The sequence below is a fragment of the Zeus faber genome (assembly GCF_960531495.2).
Source record: "Zeus faber genome assembly, chromosome: 13".
In the NCBI taxonomy this organism is placed as follows: Eukaryota; Metazoa; Chordata; class Actinopteri; order Zeiformes; family Zeidae; genus Zeus; species Zeus faber.
In genome coordinates this window covers 12,023,427-12,038,710 of record NC_137198.1, presented here as the reverse complement: position 1 = coordinate 12,038,710, position 15,284 = coordinate 12,023,427, and the positions used below count along the sequence as shown (strand labels likewise).

The following is a 15,284-nucleotide window of genomic DNA, read 5'->3' as shown; positions in this document are numbered from 1 at the left end:
ATAAAGGTTTATCTTATCTTATCTTATCTCATAAAAAAATGTAGAGGTTCTTTTGGAAAACCAAATTTAGTTTAATTTAAGTTACTTTTAGATTTTCCAGGTCAAATCTGCTCATTATTCAATAAAAACAGGACCGATGAGCTTAAAAATCTATTCTTGGTAGAAGACAGGAGTGCTGGTATCCTACCTGTAGGTAGCGTGCCTGCTGAGCAGCAAGGGCCTCTCCCAGTGGAACCACAACCTTTTCCACGCTGCGCTGGTGGGAGTGGGCCTGGATGTCAGGACTCTCCTCTGAACGCAGCTCAATGTGTGAGATCAGCAGGTTGGAGATGACTTGCTGCACCGACTGCAAGGGAGAAAATCCATTAATAGAAGAAGTATTAGGAGGGAGAGTGACGGAGAAGCAGTCAGATGGTCATTATAGAGCTTATTGTGCGTAATCACCGGGTGTCATGAATCTCTTGAACTTGAACATGTACAGTATATGGACGGTAGTTTTTTTGGTAATTTCAATGTTTGAATATTCCAATGCATTTGGCCAATTCTTCATAAATTTATTTTTATTTTTTTATTTTATTTTTTTAACCTGTGCTGTCAGCATGCTGGGCATACAACACAGAGTATTTGTATTCCATTGCATCCAGGACACAGTTAGTCTGCAAGTGAAGTTCAACTTCTCAACCTGCAATGCAACTCATTATTCATTGTGAAATCTTCGAGAGCTGTTGCAATAACTCTGTTCTGTGGACGACCTGTAGGATGACAAGAGCACAGTTTTTTGTTATACAGAACCACCACTAACCCCCCTCTTTGGAGAACTATTTATCATGTTTGGGTCTATAAACAACTGATAACTACTCCAAGAGGGGGAGAATCACCACGGGTGATACAATTAAACATAGAAACAAACAACATTTACACAAAAACATAAACATTGGATGACAACATGTATTGAAAAACAGTAAAGACAGTGAACACAGAAGACCCCCGGGCCCCCAGACAAGCCAGAGGGCCGTGGAGCAACCCCCACGCCCAGCCCCAAGGACCATGACCCTGTCCTAGGGAGCACAAGGAGACCCCGCACCCCAGGGGCGCACACATACAACCAACCCCAAGGTGCAGGCACAAGACGCAGCCGCTAGCACAGAACCCAGGCCACAGGCGCAAGGCACGGACCGCAGGTCCGGATCCTGGCCCCATTGTGACAGACTGACACCCCAGCCCGAGCCGCCCGCCCCACGGGCAAGTCGACAGCGCTCTCCGCAGCCCCGCCAGGTCGCAGCACATCCCAAGCCACCAGGCGCAAGCCGTCAGGACTACAGCCAGGCCGGGAGGGGCAGCCCACCCGACCGCCCCCGGCCAACCACGCCCCCACACGACCCGCCAACGACTTTAGTAAAACTCACACAATGACAAACACGATGTACGTACCCTAGTGTCTCCTCCAGGTGTAGCGCTCAGGGCCAGGACCCGAAACTGCTGAGTCTGACTCCCCAGGAGCCTGACCACCTGAGAGTAGGGAAAAGCAATGAGGACGACAGAAAACACCCCACGGAACAGTTTGAAGAACCTTTTTTCCCCAGGAGGGGATGGTCCTGTACCTGACAGTAGGCGTGGTTGCCCAGCGCCTTGTGAGCTTCGTCGATCACAACGCACTTGACCTGCAGGGCCGGACACGTGTCTCTGGACAGGTCGTTGGCCATGACCTGGGGGGTGAGGAAGAAGACCCGCCTGGACCGCCACAGCTCCTGCCGCTGCCCTGCCGCTGTGGTTCCTACGGGCGGAGGTTTGGATAGACTCTCATTCGTGGGAAGAGGAGAAACGTCCCAAGAATGGGACAATTTGGATTCACGTGACGAGCCTCCTACCTGTCAACTCCGCCATGTGGGACTGCGGGATCCCCATCACTTGGTAGCAGGCCTCAATCTGCTGGGCTACCAGGGGCTTGGTGGGAGCCATGAACACTATCTTGCCCGACGGGTACCAGCGGTAGAAGTTGTACATGACCACAGCGGCAATGAAGGTCTTCCCCAAACCAGTGGGGAGACACACCAGGGTGTTCTGGAGCAAAGCGGCCTCGGAGATCTTCAGCTGGTACTCTCTGACGGGGTAGTTGGTGGGATAGATCCACACCCTGGCGGAAGAGCTGTCAAAGCCAGGGAAGTCTGGATACGACTTTCCACTTGGTGGGGAGGAGCCGGGGCGGGCGTTCTCGGGTGCGTGGTTCTCATCGCCTTGGGCGGTTTGCAGAGCCCTCTCAGCTTCGTACACGGCCACCAGCAGCAGATCATCATCATCTTCTTCACCAGGAGGCGGAGGGTGCTGCACCTCCACGCCCGCCCCTTGTGCCGATCCCTGGCCGACTGCGGCCCACGGGGAGCGGCGTGGAGGCGGCGCTGCGCCGGTGAGACCTGGCGGGCGGGACTCTGCGGCGCGGCACGGGGTGGTTTTACGCCGTTTCGCGCCGCTTCCTTTGGGCGGAACGGACTTGTCCTGGGAGGCGGAGGCGCCCCAAGTCTGGAACAGAGTCCTCTGGTTTGCGCCGCCGCTCATTCTGCGCCAACGCGGTGGACGTACCGGCCCCGCAGCAGGCGGCGAGCGGCACCACCACGACGTGGGAACTGAAACGTAAACACCAACGTACTTCCGCCGGCGACGGGTGACGCTGCCTTCCCGCGACCATCGAAAATCTGGAGGAAAAATGTTTTTGTACGAGCTCCGTGGCGGCCGCTTGGAGAAGCACAAACGAACAACCGCTCGAATTGCGGTTCCGAGTCGGAGGTTCGGTGCTTGCGGCTCGGGCCCGAGTTTACCGAGAAAAAAGAGACTTTAAGTTCACGGGCAACGTGGCGGGCACACGCCGTGAACGGTGACCAATTGAAACGGTTAACGGGTGAAAGTTACCTTATCATAAACTCTTACTATAATTGTACATTTCAACCATTAATGCACCATTAATTACATTATATACGTTATTGTAAATATTTACAATATAATGTACAATATAAGTATTGACAATATAAGTTAATTAATGTTAACGGATGTGGGACATGTGACGTCACTCTCCCGCGACGCCATAGCGTTACCATAGCAATGGATAGACGGAAGTTCGAGTCTATATTAACCATCTTTCAGGTAAATTGCTTTCACAAAATTGCAATATTCATGAAACAAACCTATCCGTGTAATGATAAACATGCTCGTAATAGATATATTATTTCGCGCTAAACTAGCTATCTTTTGCTACCCCAATTAGCTTGTCCTATGTAGCCAATGCTATCTCGACAGGTGCTAGAGACTTGTTAGCTGACACTCTACAACAAATAGCATTCAGTGTATTTGTATGTATATGTGTGACGTTTCATGGTATGTATGACGGTAGTCGCGGTCAGTGCGCGATGAACATTCACAAAGAACAGCACCCTCGGATGTAAAAAAAAAATAAATAAATAAATAAAAAGGTATCTCCACGGCATACGTGAGAAAAGCAGTTTTGAATGGGACTCTGCGTGTAATCCAGCCAACACAGACACTCTTTTGGATTACCAATTTAACTGTACACTCGTGTTCAGAATAGGATAGCTGCAACACAAAACGGAGGATGTATTTTGTTCATGGTTTTGTTCAGTCTTGCAGCTACTGCCAAATAGTTTGGAATGTCCAACTGTTGTCTTCGCCAGGCATACGCCCACGGATACTTGGTGAGGAAAGAATTAAGTCGGGCACGGCGGGATTTGGAAGAGATCGTGAGGGAGATTGATGGGGATCTGTCCCATCTAGAATGGAGGGACGGCATCATTCCCCTCCCCCACTTTTCGGACACCGTAAGTGTGCACTATAATCAGAATATAATCCTGTTAACTCGGATGACAGAATTATTCCCTTTCATTTTTACCTATCATTCACCAGGATGGTCCTCTTTCAAGGCAAATGCCAAGAACTTCTGCTAACACGCCAGCACCTGAAAGGATCGCTGTTGACTGTCTCCAGACTCAGCCACCAGCACCAGCACCTTTGTGTGAAGAAACAGCAGAACATCAACTTATCCCAGAGAAGATCGAAGCGGAGAAAGATGTTTCAGACAGCAAAGAAGAACGGGTCTCCCTCTGCGGGGTCTGTGCTGCCAGCAGCCCTGCCGGAGGGAGCGGACCAGGGCGGGGAGAGAGCAACCGCTGCGATCCGACGGATAATGGAGAGGACGTGGCGATGGAGAGCACAGATGCCACCAGTGTCTGGAGCAGTCTGGGGCTGGACATGAGCTACACACAATGTCACAACGGTGAGATGGGAATTAATGCTCAATACCTGCCTCATATGCAAAGTCATTTGAACTACATCACTGGCCTCCAGCTTAGAGTTTGAGATGTTATCTCATTCCATTCCATCCTATTTTTTAAAGTAAATTAACTAAATATTTATTCTACCACCTAGAGTATGGAGGTTGTTTTGCTCATTGTATCGTCTCTGCATTTCAGTTGCACATTAACCTTGAAATCATCACATACAGTGTGATTATCCACAAAGTAAAAGTCACGTGTAAAGGGAGTTGGTCCGTCTCAACCTGTCATTCTGCCTGTTTGAATTATAATTTTGTGAGGTAAAGAGCTTGGGGCATAGTTAATATCCCAGTGTTCTTATAGATCCACAGCTGCATTCCTTGGACCAGGTTCCCCATACACCAGAAGCCCTGTGCCGTCATCGAAACACCTTGGCCATGGAGTTGCTGTGGCTCCAGCAGGCCATCGTCAGCAGGAAAAAGGTGAGAGATACGGTGATAAGTTAAGCAGTATTAGCTTTAAGAAACTGATTGATAGATTGATAGAAACGTGTTTTAAGTGACTAAATGACTGACCCAAAGCGCCCATGAGCAAGACCAAATCTAATGAAGGGTGTAACAGGCACAAGTAGTAGAATATGAAAAGAACTGAGGAAGCCTAATTGAACCTCACTGAGCCACAGGGGAGGATGATCTGGATCTACCTTGGCACCGAAACTGTGGATAAAAGCATTAATTGCTGTGAGAACCTTACAGGAAACACTTGTCACCATATCAGTCATTTTATAAAGTCATTTTTATCAAGTATTTTATTTATCGTGGTAGTTTGGTTGCCATGCACAATAAAGGTACCATCTTTCCATGTAATTACAGGACACCACCAAGCAATGTAATGAACAATGTTCTAACCTCCCTCCTACAGTACCTGTCACTGAAAGAAAACCTGAGTGCGTCCTGACGGAAGATCGAACCCGAGCTGTCGGATCGCGCTGAACAATATGGGACTCATCGTTTGATAAAGTCAAATCATAGAGCAAAATCAGTTATTTGCAACAAGTTTTAAAAGAGTTGATATACCTGTATATGTATGTATTCTTCCACAGTCTATTCACTTCGAACACTGTAAATTACCAATGTTTTAATCAAATACTTGACAAATAAAAAGCTGTCTATTTTTACTTTATGGTATGTGTGCAGTTTGTCAAGAACCTACAAAGTCTACAGCCTACTGTTCCTTTCGCTGGTATGGGAGGATGTCACTTTGTGTGCATTTAATAGATTTAGGTATTAATATTAACAATGACCAATGGGTAGGCTGGTGTCAAATGTTTATATTGTGCCTCAGATTAGCTCAAATCCTCCATTTGGACTACACCGATAAACAGAATAATAAACAGAAGCTTACACTGTAATCCAGCGGTCTGTTGCTAATGCGTAAACATACCTTTCTCAAATTAAATCTTCAGAATTGCAAAACGAGCCCTTTTTTATGTCCTACAATTTTCAATGATTTATTAATTGTAATTTATTATTATTATTTTTTTAACCTGCAAAGCACTTACACGGCTAATGTGAGAGCTGTTTCGGAGTCACATTCACCCTCAAGCCATTAAAGAATAAAAAATGGCTTCTGGGATATCTTATTGATTCAGCTTACAGCGCTTGGATCATCTCTCTCCCTCTCTTTTGTTGTGGTAGCCACTGCTGACGGTTTGGCCCACAAAGCCAGTCTTTGCTGGCCCTGCTGCCATAGCAACCAGGAAATACTCACGGCCGTCAGTGAAGTAATGTGTGTGTGTGTGTGTGTGTCTGTGTTGGGTGAAAGAGAGAGGAACAGTGTTCAGACAGACCACAACAAGAGAGAACGCTGGAATACGTTTTCACCTTTTTCGCCTTTGGATTCTGTGCTTCACACTTGGCCTGGCTCCTGGAGTGTGAGTGGACATGGCTGACGTAGCACAGATCATGTGCAGTGTGTGTGTGTGCAAGGGTGTCTGGTAGTCCTGACCCGATATGCTGTAGCACGGATGTGTGTGTTGAGGTGGTTGATTCAAGTTTGGTATGTGAAGGACGTGTGGACTGCTGCTACTCTGGACTTGAGCAAAACCCTCTCCTGAAAAGAGCCTTCGCACCCATCTGTGCCCGGTGTGGATCAGCTTGCTCAGCGATGGCGGTCAGCGGCGGGGCCTCGTCCGGGGCCGCGGCCGTCCTCCCGCCGGTGAAAAGCGTGATGGTCTACAGGAACGGAGACCCCTTCTACTGCGGGCGGAAGTTCGTGGTCAACCAGCGGCAGGTGGCCACCATGGAGGCCTTTCTGAACGAGGTGACCCAGAGCATCGGCGCCCCGCTGGCCATCAGGAACCTGTACACGCCCCGCCAGGGCCACAGGGTCCAAGACTTCCAGGACCTGCAGACCGGGGGCCAGTACGTCGCCGCAGGCTCTGAGAGGTTCAAGAAACTGGAGTGAGTATCGGATAATGGTCATTAATTATTCTGATGTCCTCTTCAGAAGGACAACTGCAAGAATCAGAGCATCCCAAAATGGTGTGTTTTTGTATTAACAGTGGTGCAGGCTGTATTGTTACATAGCAAATGATGAGGTTATAGAGAAGTCTTTCCCCTCTGGAGATGCTGTTTCGAGTGATGTTTTCTCGTTTGTTTCCGTGCAGTTACCAGAGGCAGAGCACGGGACAAAAGAAGCAGCCTGCTGCCCGGGAAGGAACTCAGGCGAGCTCGTCTATAACTTATTAATCTCAGTCCGACTAGGAGCTATGCACCTCAGCGGGAGGTGCATACCTTTGACAGGATTCAAAGTTAAATGCGAAAATGACCTTTGGGTGGCCATTAGGACACCGTGCTCAATTTAGCGTATTTTGCATATTTCAAGCCACTCGGATCATCTGTGGATTGTCTGCTCGGTGTGTGCCCCCACCCCCCTCCCACTGTTTGATTGATTATTCTTGAGGAAATTACAGGACGTAAGTGGTCACATAATGATTGTGCTGTCTATCACACACTCGCTCAGGTCCCCTGGGAGCAGAGGCTCTTCTCGATGAACTTTGGATGCAGGCGCCTGCGCGTGCTCGGTGTGAAGCCAAATCGGGAAGTTGCGCGAGAAAGAAGTCATGAATTGGGAATTAAGCTCTTGAATGAAGCTGAACCCAAATTCAATCACATGGTAGTCGCGAGAGCCTCGTGCGCTGTAAGTCGGCGACGAGCTTGTCATTTCAAAAGGAATCGTGGGATATTACAAATATTTCACTCATGATTACTTCATGACTACTTCATGTGGCCAATTGTGAAATCCTTCTAATATAAAAACAACAACAAAAAAAAAACACAACAGAGAAAACTGGCAATGTACACTGCTAGTAGACTCAAAAGTCAGGCTCAATTTTATATATATATAGTATTTATATGTATATATATATATATAAATACTACAATTATACTATACTATAATATACTATAATAAATACTATGTGTATATATATATATATATATATATATATACAGTATTTATATATATATATATACACACATACATACATACATACATACAGTATTTATATATATTTATCATTTCTGTTACTCTTCTATGGGGTGACCATGAAAGAGTAGAGAGTTAGTTGTGTGTACCTTGGTCGTCTGCCACTTGGAAAGCCGACTGTTTACTCTGAATATAAGAGGGTTTGGTTTGAAAAGGCTCCCTGTGTTATAAGTTACTGTGGAGAAATTCAAGAGGTGCGCGTGCGTGCGTGCGTGCGTGCGTGAGTGTGCGCGTGCTGTTATGCCGCCGCTGAAACAATGCCTCACGCATGCATGTGGTGCTGTCGGGGCTGCGTACAAGTCTGGACAGGCCTGACGCTCGGCCTCGTTTTTGGGGGGAGGCACTGCCTGGCTTTCAGCTCAGATCATTTATTCACTTGTTGGTTCAGATTCACTGGCGACACACAGCGCGTCACTCAGTACGAGGAGGAAGCGTTGGGACGGTGATTGTGTTTGTTGTGCTCTGAATGATTCATCTCAGCGTACCAGCAGAGTGGATGTGAGTGTGTGTGTGTGTGTGTGTGGGGGGGGGGGGGGGGGGGGGTCAGTCTCGATTGATTTCATTGGTATGTAAGGACATGGGCAGCAGCCCCAGCGCAGAGGAGAACCCTCAGATCAGACACAGTATGTGAATAGGTCATTGCAATTACGTTGGAGTGATTTTTGTTTCCATGGATACAGGGCCGAAGCTGACCTGAGCAGAATAGTTATCAAGACGTTACACGTAGAGATAATTCACTTTGCCTTATGTGGACGTCGTGGAAACGCTTCTGAAGAGTATTTGACTTATCGGTTAAGTAAGAGGTAGAAAACTTTAAATGTGCTATTTACTGCTTTTTCCACATTTTAAAATTAGAAGTTTTATTGGGAAGTTACAGTATTAAGCAAATTAAGACGCCTGTTTGGGTTCAGATAACCTGTGATGAGCATACCTCTATTTTTGAAGCGACGCTATCTTCGTGTCATTTTATGGTCAAAGATGAAGGAAATGTAATGAAATTAAAAAAAAAAAATCTATGGATTGATCAATTATTAAAATAATGATGATTGTATCCTCGTATACTGTATGCGTGTGTGTGGACGCATGATGGATTGATTTCCCCTACAGGCAAGAATAATCCGGAGGCCAAACGTCTCGGCCAAATGGAGGAAGTTTATTCCAGTACCGTGCATCATCCAGTGAGTTTGGCTGACTATTATTGTTATTATTATTATTATTATTATTATTATTATTATTATTATTCTTCTTCAGGTGTTCCATAAGCCTACTCTCTCATCCTGTTTAGTGTTTTTCGTAACGGCGACCTCCTGTGTGCGCCGTTCCGCTTCATCATCCCTCGCAGCACGCAGCAGGACCTGGAGCAGATCCTGAGCATGATCACAGAGAAGGTCAGCCTGCGGACCGGGGCCGTGCGCAGGTCAGACCACGGACAGCTCCACGCCCACACAGTACACGCACACACAGTACACACACAGTACACACACACACACACACACACACACACACACACACGGCGGATGTGTTTTGTCAGGTTGTGCTCCCTGGAGGGAGTGGGCGTGTCCGCGGCCGAAGAAATAGAAACCGGCCACTGCTACGTCGCCGTGGGGACTGAGAGGTTCAAGAAACTTCCGTATGTGGAGCTGCTGGTTTCCAAAGCACAGAGGTACTGTTATTGTTGTGTGTGTGTGTGTGGGTAGAGGCTTGGACGGGGCAACCCCCCCTCCCCACCCATCATGCCCTTGAGCAAGGCACCCCACCCCCTAAATGCAAACTGCGGCCCCCCATGGACAAACTGTAAACACTTTGCACTTCCATCTCCCTCTCCGTCCTAACAACGTGTCTCCGTTGTGGTTTTTCAGAAACAACAAAGGAAACAAAACGCTGTCGAAGAGAAATGAGGTAAATTTGGGGTTTTCGATATCGCTAACTAACAAGTGATCCTGTCGATCATTTGCAACATGTTTAAGTTTGAATGACAGTTGACAGGGAACAAAGACAAAACACTTTGATGGGACATTATATATACATATATATATTATTTTATTTTTTTTGGGGCTATTTTTAGAACATGAAGGCAGCAAGTGGAACAGAAGACCGATTCAGTGACTCTGCTCTGCTGGACTCTCCAGAGGTACAGTATGAAGCGCTTGTCCCTCCAGTTTGACTCCACCCCATCACGGTGTTCATTATTTTGGTGTGCATTACTAACAGGATTATTATACACGATACACTTGCCTATCCCCAAATATCAGTGCAGCCATTTCTCTTGTGTTCAACCGACTCAAGGCGGCGGACGGGCGGAGGGTGAAGTCTACAGGGGATGAGGCTACGGAGCCGGGCGAGCCGCAAGCCAACCAGCGAAGGACGAGACGGGCGGAGATGGAGGAGGCCCCTATGTTCTTTCAAAGGCCCATCAGAGTGCGTAGGAACTGGGGCCAAACGAGCACTGGGCCAGGTTAGGAACACACACACACACACACACACGGGTTTACCTTACTTTTTATTATCCACCTGCAGCTACAGCGGTTGATTTCTGTTCCTTCCAGGCCGCCCCAGCGTGTATAAGAGGGGCACCCGTAAGCGAAGGGAGGAGGCGCGAGGGGCGGAGGAGGTGCAGGAGGACGAAAACACTGCCACCGAGCTTCCTGTCGACCAGGTACACGTTCGCACGCTCATTTCGGGGAATGTTGACGGGAATATATCACACACTATAAATAATTGTGTGAAAATAAAGTTTTAACTCATAAAAATGTGTGATAATATTGCCTTTGATTTTTTATAGTTAAAGTAATAATATAGAATTTTTTTATATAATAATAATAATAATAATAATAATAATAATAATAATAGAAAATAACTTTATTTTTAGGAACTCTTAAAAAAATTGAAACAGAATTATTTCATTCAGTGTTATTCCTAAACCTGGGTATGGGACTTAAGTACAGGTCAGTCTACACCTTCATCTCTCCCTCCTTCATCTCTCCTCCCTCTGGCTCCTGTATCTTCAGAGAGCGGCTGAGATAGTGGAGGATGAAGAACAACCCCAAGGAGATGGTCCTCCCAAAACAGAGCATGTGAGCGTCCGTTCTCTGTTGATATTCCGCTTTACGTCGGTCTTCTGCATTTATCTGTGGAGTGTCGTCTAGACGCCCAAATGAAAAAACATTCGAGAACATCCCATGATGTGTCAGGGGAATGGAAAACTCAGGATGACGCTGTCATTGTGATTTTCAAATATTATCGCACGACACGGAGACCCAAAATGAGAACTGAGGGCGAGATGTGTCTTCCTCTTCGGAGAGTAGATCAACGGAGAGACCGGTGCTAATGACGGCTTAGCTGAAACAAGTGGAGCCGACCCACTCCGGAAGGTGGACTCCATCACGTACAACAAACACAATTCACAAGACGCCACCGAAACATTGCAGGTACTCACAAAATGATCAATTGTTAAGCGAGGAGTGAGCTGATGAGTTGTGCATTAAAAACTGAATTTGTTAAAAACCTGAATAACTAAAGTAATTATATGTGCTTCTCCTGCGGTACAGTGAACAGAGAGTATAAGGAATGAAATGAACCATGAAATTGGTTTCAATTCCCACCACCTTAATCCAAGATATTTGGTGGTTTCTGGTACTGCTGAGTTGGCTTTATGGCACTTTCAGAAGCATAATGAGTGCAAATCAAAAGATTCCAAACATCTCTCTCCCTCTCTCCCTCCCTCCCTCCCTGCGGGAGGAACCCGAGCGCGCAAAGCGGCCCGCCTCCCATTCGAGGGCCCCCTCGGCCGCGTCGCGAGGCCGAGAGGCGAACGGGGACGCTGAAGGCGCCGGAGCGAGGGTTCCGTCCTCAAGCTCCTCGAAGGTGCGCGCAGATCCCTGCCCAAGCCGTCGCCAGCTTTTCTAAACGGCGCACGGTTTTCGAGGACGCTAACAAGACGCTCCTGCGCTTTTGCCCCCGACAGGTGCAACGGGAGCCTCAGTGAAGGAGGTTGGATCAACCCCACACCTCCACGTCCACATCAACCTGCGTGTGCTTAATGAACGTCACATTTAGGAATAGAACCAACCATTTTAGAAGAAAAAAAAAAAACAGAAAACACGCGCATGCTGCGATTAAAGAGATCGACGACTGTGTTTTGCAGGAATGGCCGCGGTGCAGATGTTTTTGAATGAAGAGTGTACAACGCATGAGTCATTAAAGAAACACACACCAGGCGAAAGAAAAATTGTCATTATTATTGATGCAATATCAGCGACAAAATACGAATACTATCTGTATCTGTATCTGAAATACAGTGTGGTTGACAACCATCACAATAAAAAAAATAATTTCACCCACACAGATGAGTTTAAATATAAACATCTACATATATACACACACCGAGAAAAGCAACGGGAGATTCAACCGCGGTACAACAGTAGCAAAGAAAAAGGACCAAAGCAAAACACAGAAGATAAAAGATGTTCATTATTCAGCTTTCTCTTACGTATGGCTTTCCATTACCACACACACCACAGCGACCACGAAACTAAGTTGTTTTTGTACAATCACTAACATCCTTTTGTCCAATATGTAGTCACATTTTCAGAACTCTAAACACAATGAGCACAACATCCGTTCTATTGTGGACCAAACCATCACTACAATTCATGTTGTTTCCACAGAATATGCAGTCCAAAAACATGTTTCTAAAATGCATTTCATTTAAATACAAGCTTACCCAATACCAAAAGGATGGATCTGTCTTGTCTTATTTACAAATGCTTGCACACAGCATGCAAGGAATGAAAACAATGTTCAGAACCTTAAATACAGTATAAAGCCTATACCTCTGCAACAACAGCAGCTCAAAAACGACAGTATACTGAAACAGCTCATCCGGCATTTTTGAACGAACAGATCATTGAAACATTGAGAAATAGTGGATTTACGTTGCGTAAAATAGACCAAACACAGGTGATTCCATTCTCAATCTGAGACATAGCCAGGTGCTGAAGTTCTTTCTATTACACGGACATACAGTGAAAAGGGGACTTTTTGGACTGATTTTGGTCAATGTGGATACAAAACGACACGCAGGAGCAGAGGGAGAAAAAGTAATGTCTGGACGAGGGAGAGGAATAGTTGGAAGGGGATCAGGCAGAGGAGCAGCTGGACCAGGACAAGGGAGAAGGACAGGTAGGGGGGGGGATCAGCGGGAATGCATGGCGGTGTTCAAGGGAGAGTCAGAGCCGTTGTCACTGATGAAATAAGAGCCACCATCCTATCCATCACCATGTGATAAACCACGGTCCGTCACTGAGAGACGCTGCTGAGAGAGTGCAGCGTAGCCTCAGGCGGTCGACCGTGGCTTCCATTATCTGGAATTTTCAATGAACCAACAGGTAAGAAATGCATCTCACCAGGGCTTCTTCTATCATGACTGTTGCTATGTCCCACAGTAACTGTACACCACCAGCCCCAATGCCAATACATGTGTTGTATTTTCGTTCCCCTTAAGGACGCGACGTCTCCCTCCCGCTGGGGGAAGAGGAAAGCTCCTCAGGGAAAACCAAGAGCATGCCATGGTAGGACTGGTTATTGAGAGACTGAGAGAGCCAGATTTGTAGAGGACAACCTGGTATTTTGCAATGTGGAAAGCGTGAGCCTGACTGCCATCGCTCGGACTCTGAACAAACAGAGTTGGGATGAAACAGATGTAGCTGTCCGTTGGAAAGGAACAGTGAGAGGGTCGAGGAACTGTGGCACCAGTACGTCCCGGTACGGTGTCTGTCGCATACATGCATTTCTTGTTCTCTGGTGAGTTTGACACTAGGCTACTCCACATGTAAACATGAGTTGCAGTACATGCAGTAGGACACGCTGGAAAGCATTGACACATACTCTGTTCGATTACTTTCAGAGAGTCATGGCGTCAGAGGCTAATCAGAACCCCCATGAAATCATTGATGGCGACTGCAGAGACATCTCCGCTGAAGGCTACCAGGGGTGGATGAGGGATGCCAAACGTTTCTATCCAATGTGCATGGCGGGAGAAATGGCCTAACACTGAAGATCGTATCCATTAGAACAGGACTGTGCATTTTTGTGTTTTTTCCATTCTGTGCCCTTTTTACTGTATTTTAATATTTACACATTGGGAACCAAAGCCCATGTATGTTTGATTTTTTTTGTCGATCACTGGCAGCAATTTCATGTTTTTTTTTTCTACTGCACATTCTATAAAGTAAAGAAGACTCCTTCACTTTTAGATAGTATGTTGCCAAAAATGCACACATTAAACACGCACAACCAAAAAATGTATGGTAGTTTACAGTAAAAGGAAACATAAAATTGATGCAGTTTTTGTAATGCCATCAGCTGTTGGTATTTTGAAAGTGGTTGTGCTATGATGGACTATATGATCCTCTTGGATAGAAAACATGTGCTGGTGTTCTGAAAGAATGGTTTGATATTAAGTCGAATTTGGTATTGGGTTTGTATTTAACGAACGAAATGTGGTTTTGAGCATGAAAATTAACTACGCTGTTGAGGGTTAGGTAAAAAAAACTGTAAAAAAAAAAACCTAACTGTCCAATGACATTTTATTAGTAATTATTTCCAACCTTCGCCTTGTTTGTATGTGGTTTCTATAGTGTCTTTGTAGATAACAACAAAATGGCGCGGCACCCGAGTGCTTAATCGGTGTACACGTTAACGACGGGGGAGTGCTTATTCAAGGACCATAAATCCAGTTTAGCTCCTAAATGAACCCTGTTTGAACCCAGCCCTTCCTAACTTGACGTAGTGGGCCGGGTTCACGACAAGGCTTCCCGATCGTTTATCAAGGTACCATTCTCCTCCGCGGTGGGGAATCTACATTTTTACCCTCGGGTCCTTCCATTCCTTTTCCTCTCTCTCTCTACTTATTCACTGGATGTATGTGAGAGCAGCTAATGGTCTCTTTCTTTGTACCGGTCTGGCAGTGTTCACGGTAGGTCAGTGTAGGAGCGCGGCGTCGGTCCCGTTCTGTTGCTCGGGGATCACTTTGTCGCTGACGGAGCTGATGATGCACAGGGTGATGCCAGCCATGGTGAGAAACATTCCTCCCACGGCTCCTGGGGAAGGCGGGGATGCATTAATAATACAATATTATAATAATAAAAATGAAAAATAATCATTAGAACCATTTTCATCATGTACGTGACTTACGTTTGCCTCCAAACTCTTCTCCAAGCAACTTTCCAGTGAGCAGAGTAAAGAGGAATGTGAGTGAATTTGTTACAGGAACAGCTACTGAGACATCTGAAAGAATAGAGAGAAGGGGAAAATATTACAAATTAAAAAATATTCATATTAAAAGTAAACATTTTGAGGACTTACAATGCTACTTTACTGCATTTAAATCGCTTTCACTGTAATTACAGCTAAATCAAACCATTTTGTATCTACTGCGGAGGAACAAATTACTCAAAA

The 15,284-nt window shown here is 46.2% G+C and overlaps 4 protein-coding genes across 4 annotated transcripts in view; 2 read left to right on the top strand and 2 right to left on the bottom strand.

Annotated features, from left to right (window-relative positions):
• Nucleotides 1-2,553, bottom strand: part of fancm (FA complementation group M) — a gene marked incomplete at its 5' end in the record, with an annotated part of 51,960 nt that extends 49,407 nt beyond the window's left edge. The window contains 4 exons of the mRNA XM_080011990.1: nucleotides 188-346; nucleotides 1,432-1,509; nucleotides 1,602-1,774; nucleotides 1,869-2,553. Coding sequence (XP_079868116.1) covers nucleotides 188-346; nucleotides 1,432-1,509; nucleotides 1,602-1,774; nucleotides 1,869-2,553 — 1,095 coding nt within the window. The remainder of the gene's footprint in view (nucleotides 1-187; nucleotides 347-1,431; nucleotides 1,510-1,601; nucleotides 1,775-1,868) is intronic.
• A 540-nt stretch (nucleotides 2,554-3,093) lies between these two features.
• iqcc (IQ motif containing C) lies at nucleotides 3,094-5,385 on the top strand (the record flags this gene model as incomplete). Its single annotated transcript, XM_080012924.1, has 5 exons — nucleotides 3,094-3,135; nucleotides 3,681-3,824; nucleotides 3,910-4,279; nucleotides 4,641-4,759; nucleotides 5,199-5,385. The coding sequence occupies 5 exons, from the start codon at nucleotides 3,094-3,096 to the stop codon at nucleotides 5,232-5,234; spliced, it is 711 nt and encodes a 236-aa protein (XP_079869050.1). The 3' UTR covers nucleotides 5,235-5,385.
• A 1,058-nt stretch (nucleotides 5,386-6,443) lies between these two features.
• On the top strand, nucleotides 6,444-11,811 carry dcdc2b (doublecortin domain containing 2B; the record flags this gene model as incomplete). The annotated part of the gene is made up of 12 exons (XM_080011989.1): nucleotides 6,444-6,739; nucleotides 6,946-7,003; nucleotides 8,934-9,004; nucleotides 9,112-9,243; nucleotides 9,358-9,489; nucleotides 9,686-9,725; nucleotides 9,892-9,957; nucleotides 10,116-10,281; nucleotides 10,373-10,482; nucleotides 10,835-10,900; nucleotides 11,132-11,254; nucleotides 11,791-11,811. 12 exons carry the CDS (start codon nucleotides 6,444-6,446, stop codon nucleotides 11,809-11,811), a joined length of 1,281 nt encoding a protein of 426 aa, XP_079868115.1.
• Nucleotides 11,812-12,044: 233 nt separating this feature from the next.
• tmem234 (transmembrane protein 234) overlaps nucleotides 12,045-15,284 on the bottom strand; it is a 4,590-nt gene continuing 1,350 nt past the window's right edge. The window contains exons 4-5 of the mRNA XM_080011966.1: nucleotides 15,021-15,113; nucleotides 12,045-14,926 (exon numbers count right to left, since the gene is read on the bottom strand). Of these exons, the coding sequence (XP_079868092.1) occupies nucleotides 14,808-14,926; nucleotides 15,021-15,113 (212 nt within the window). The 3' untranslated portion in view covers nucleotides 12,045-14,807. The remainder of the gene's footprint in view (nucleotides 14,927-15,020; nucleotides 15,114-15,284) is intronic.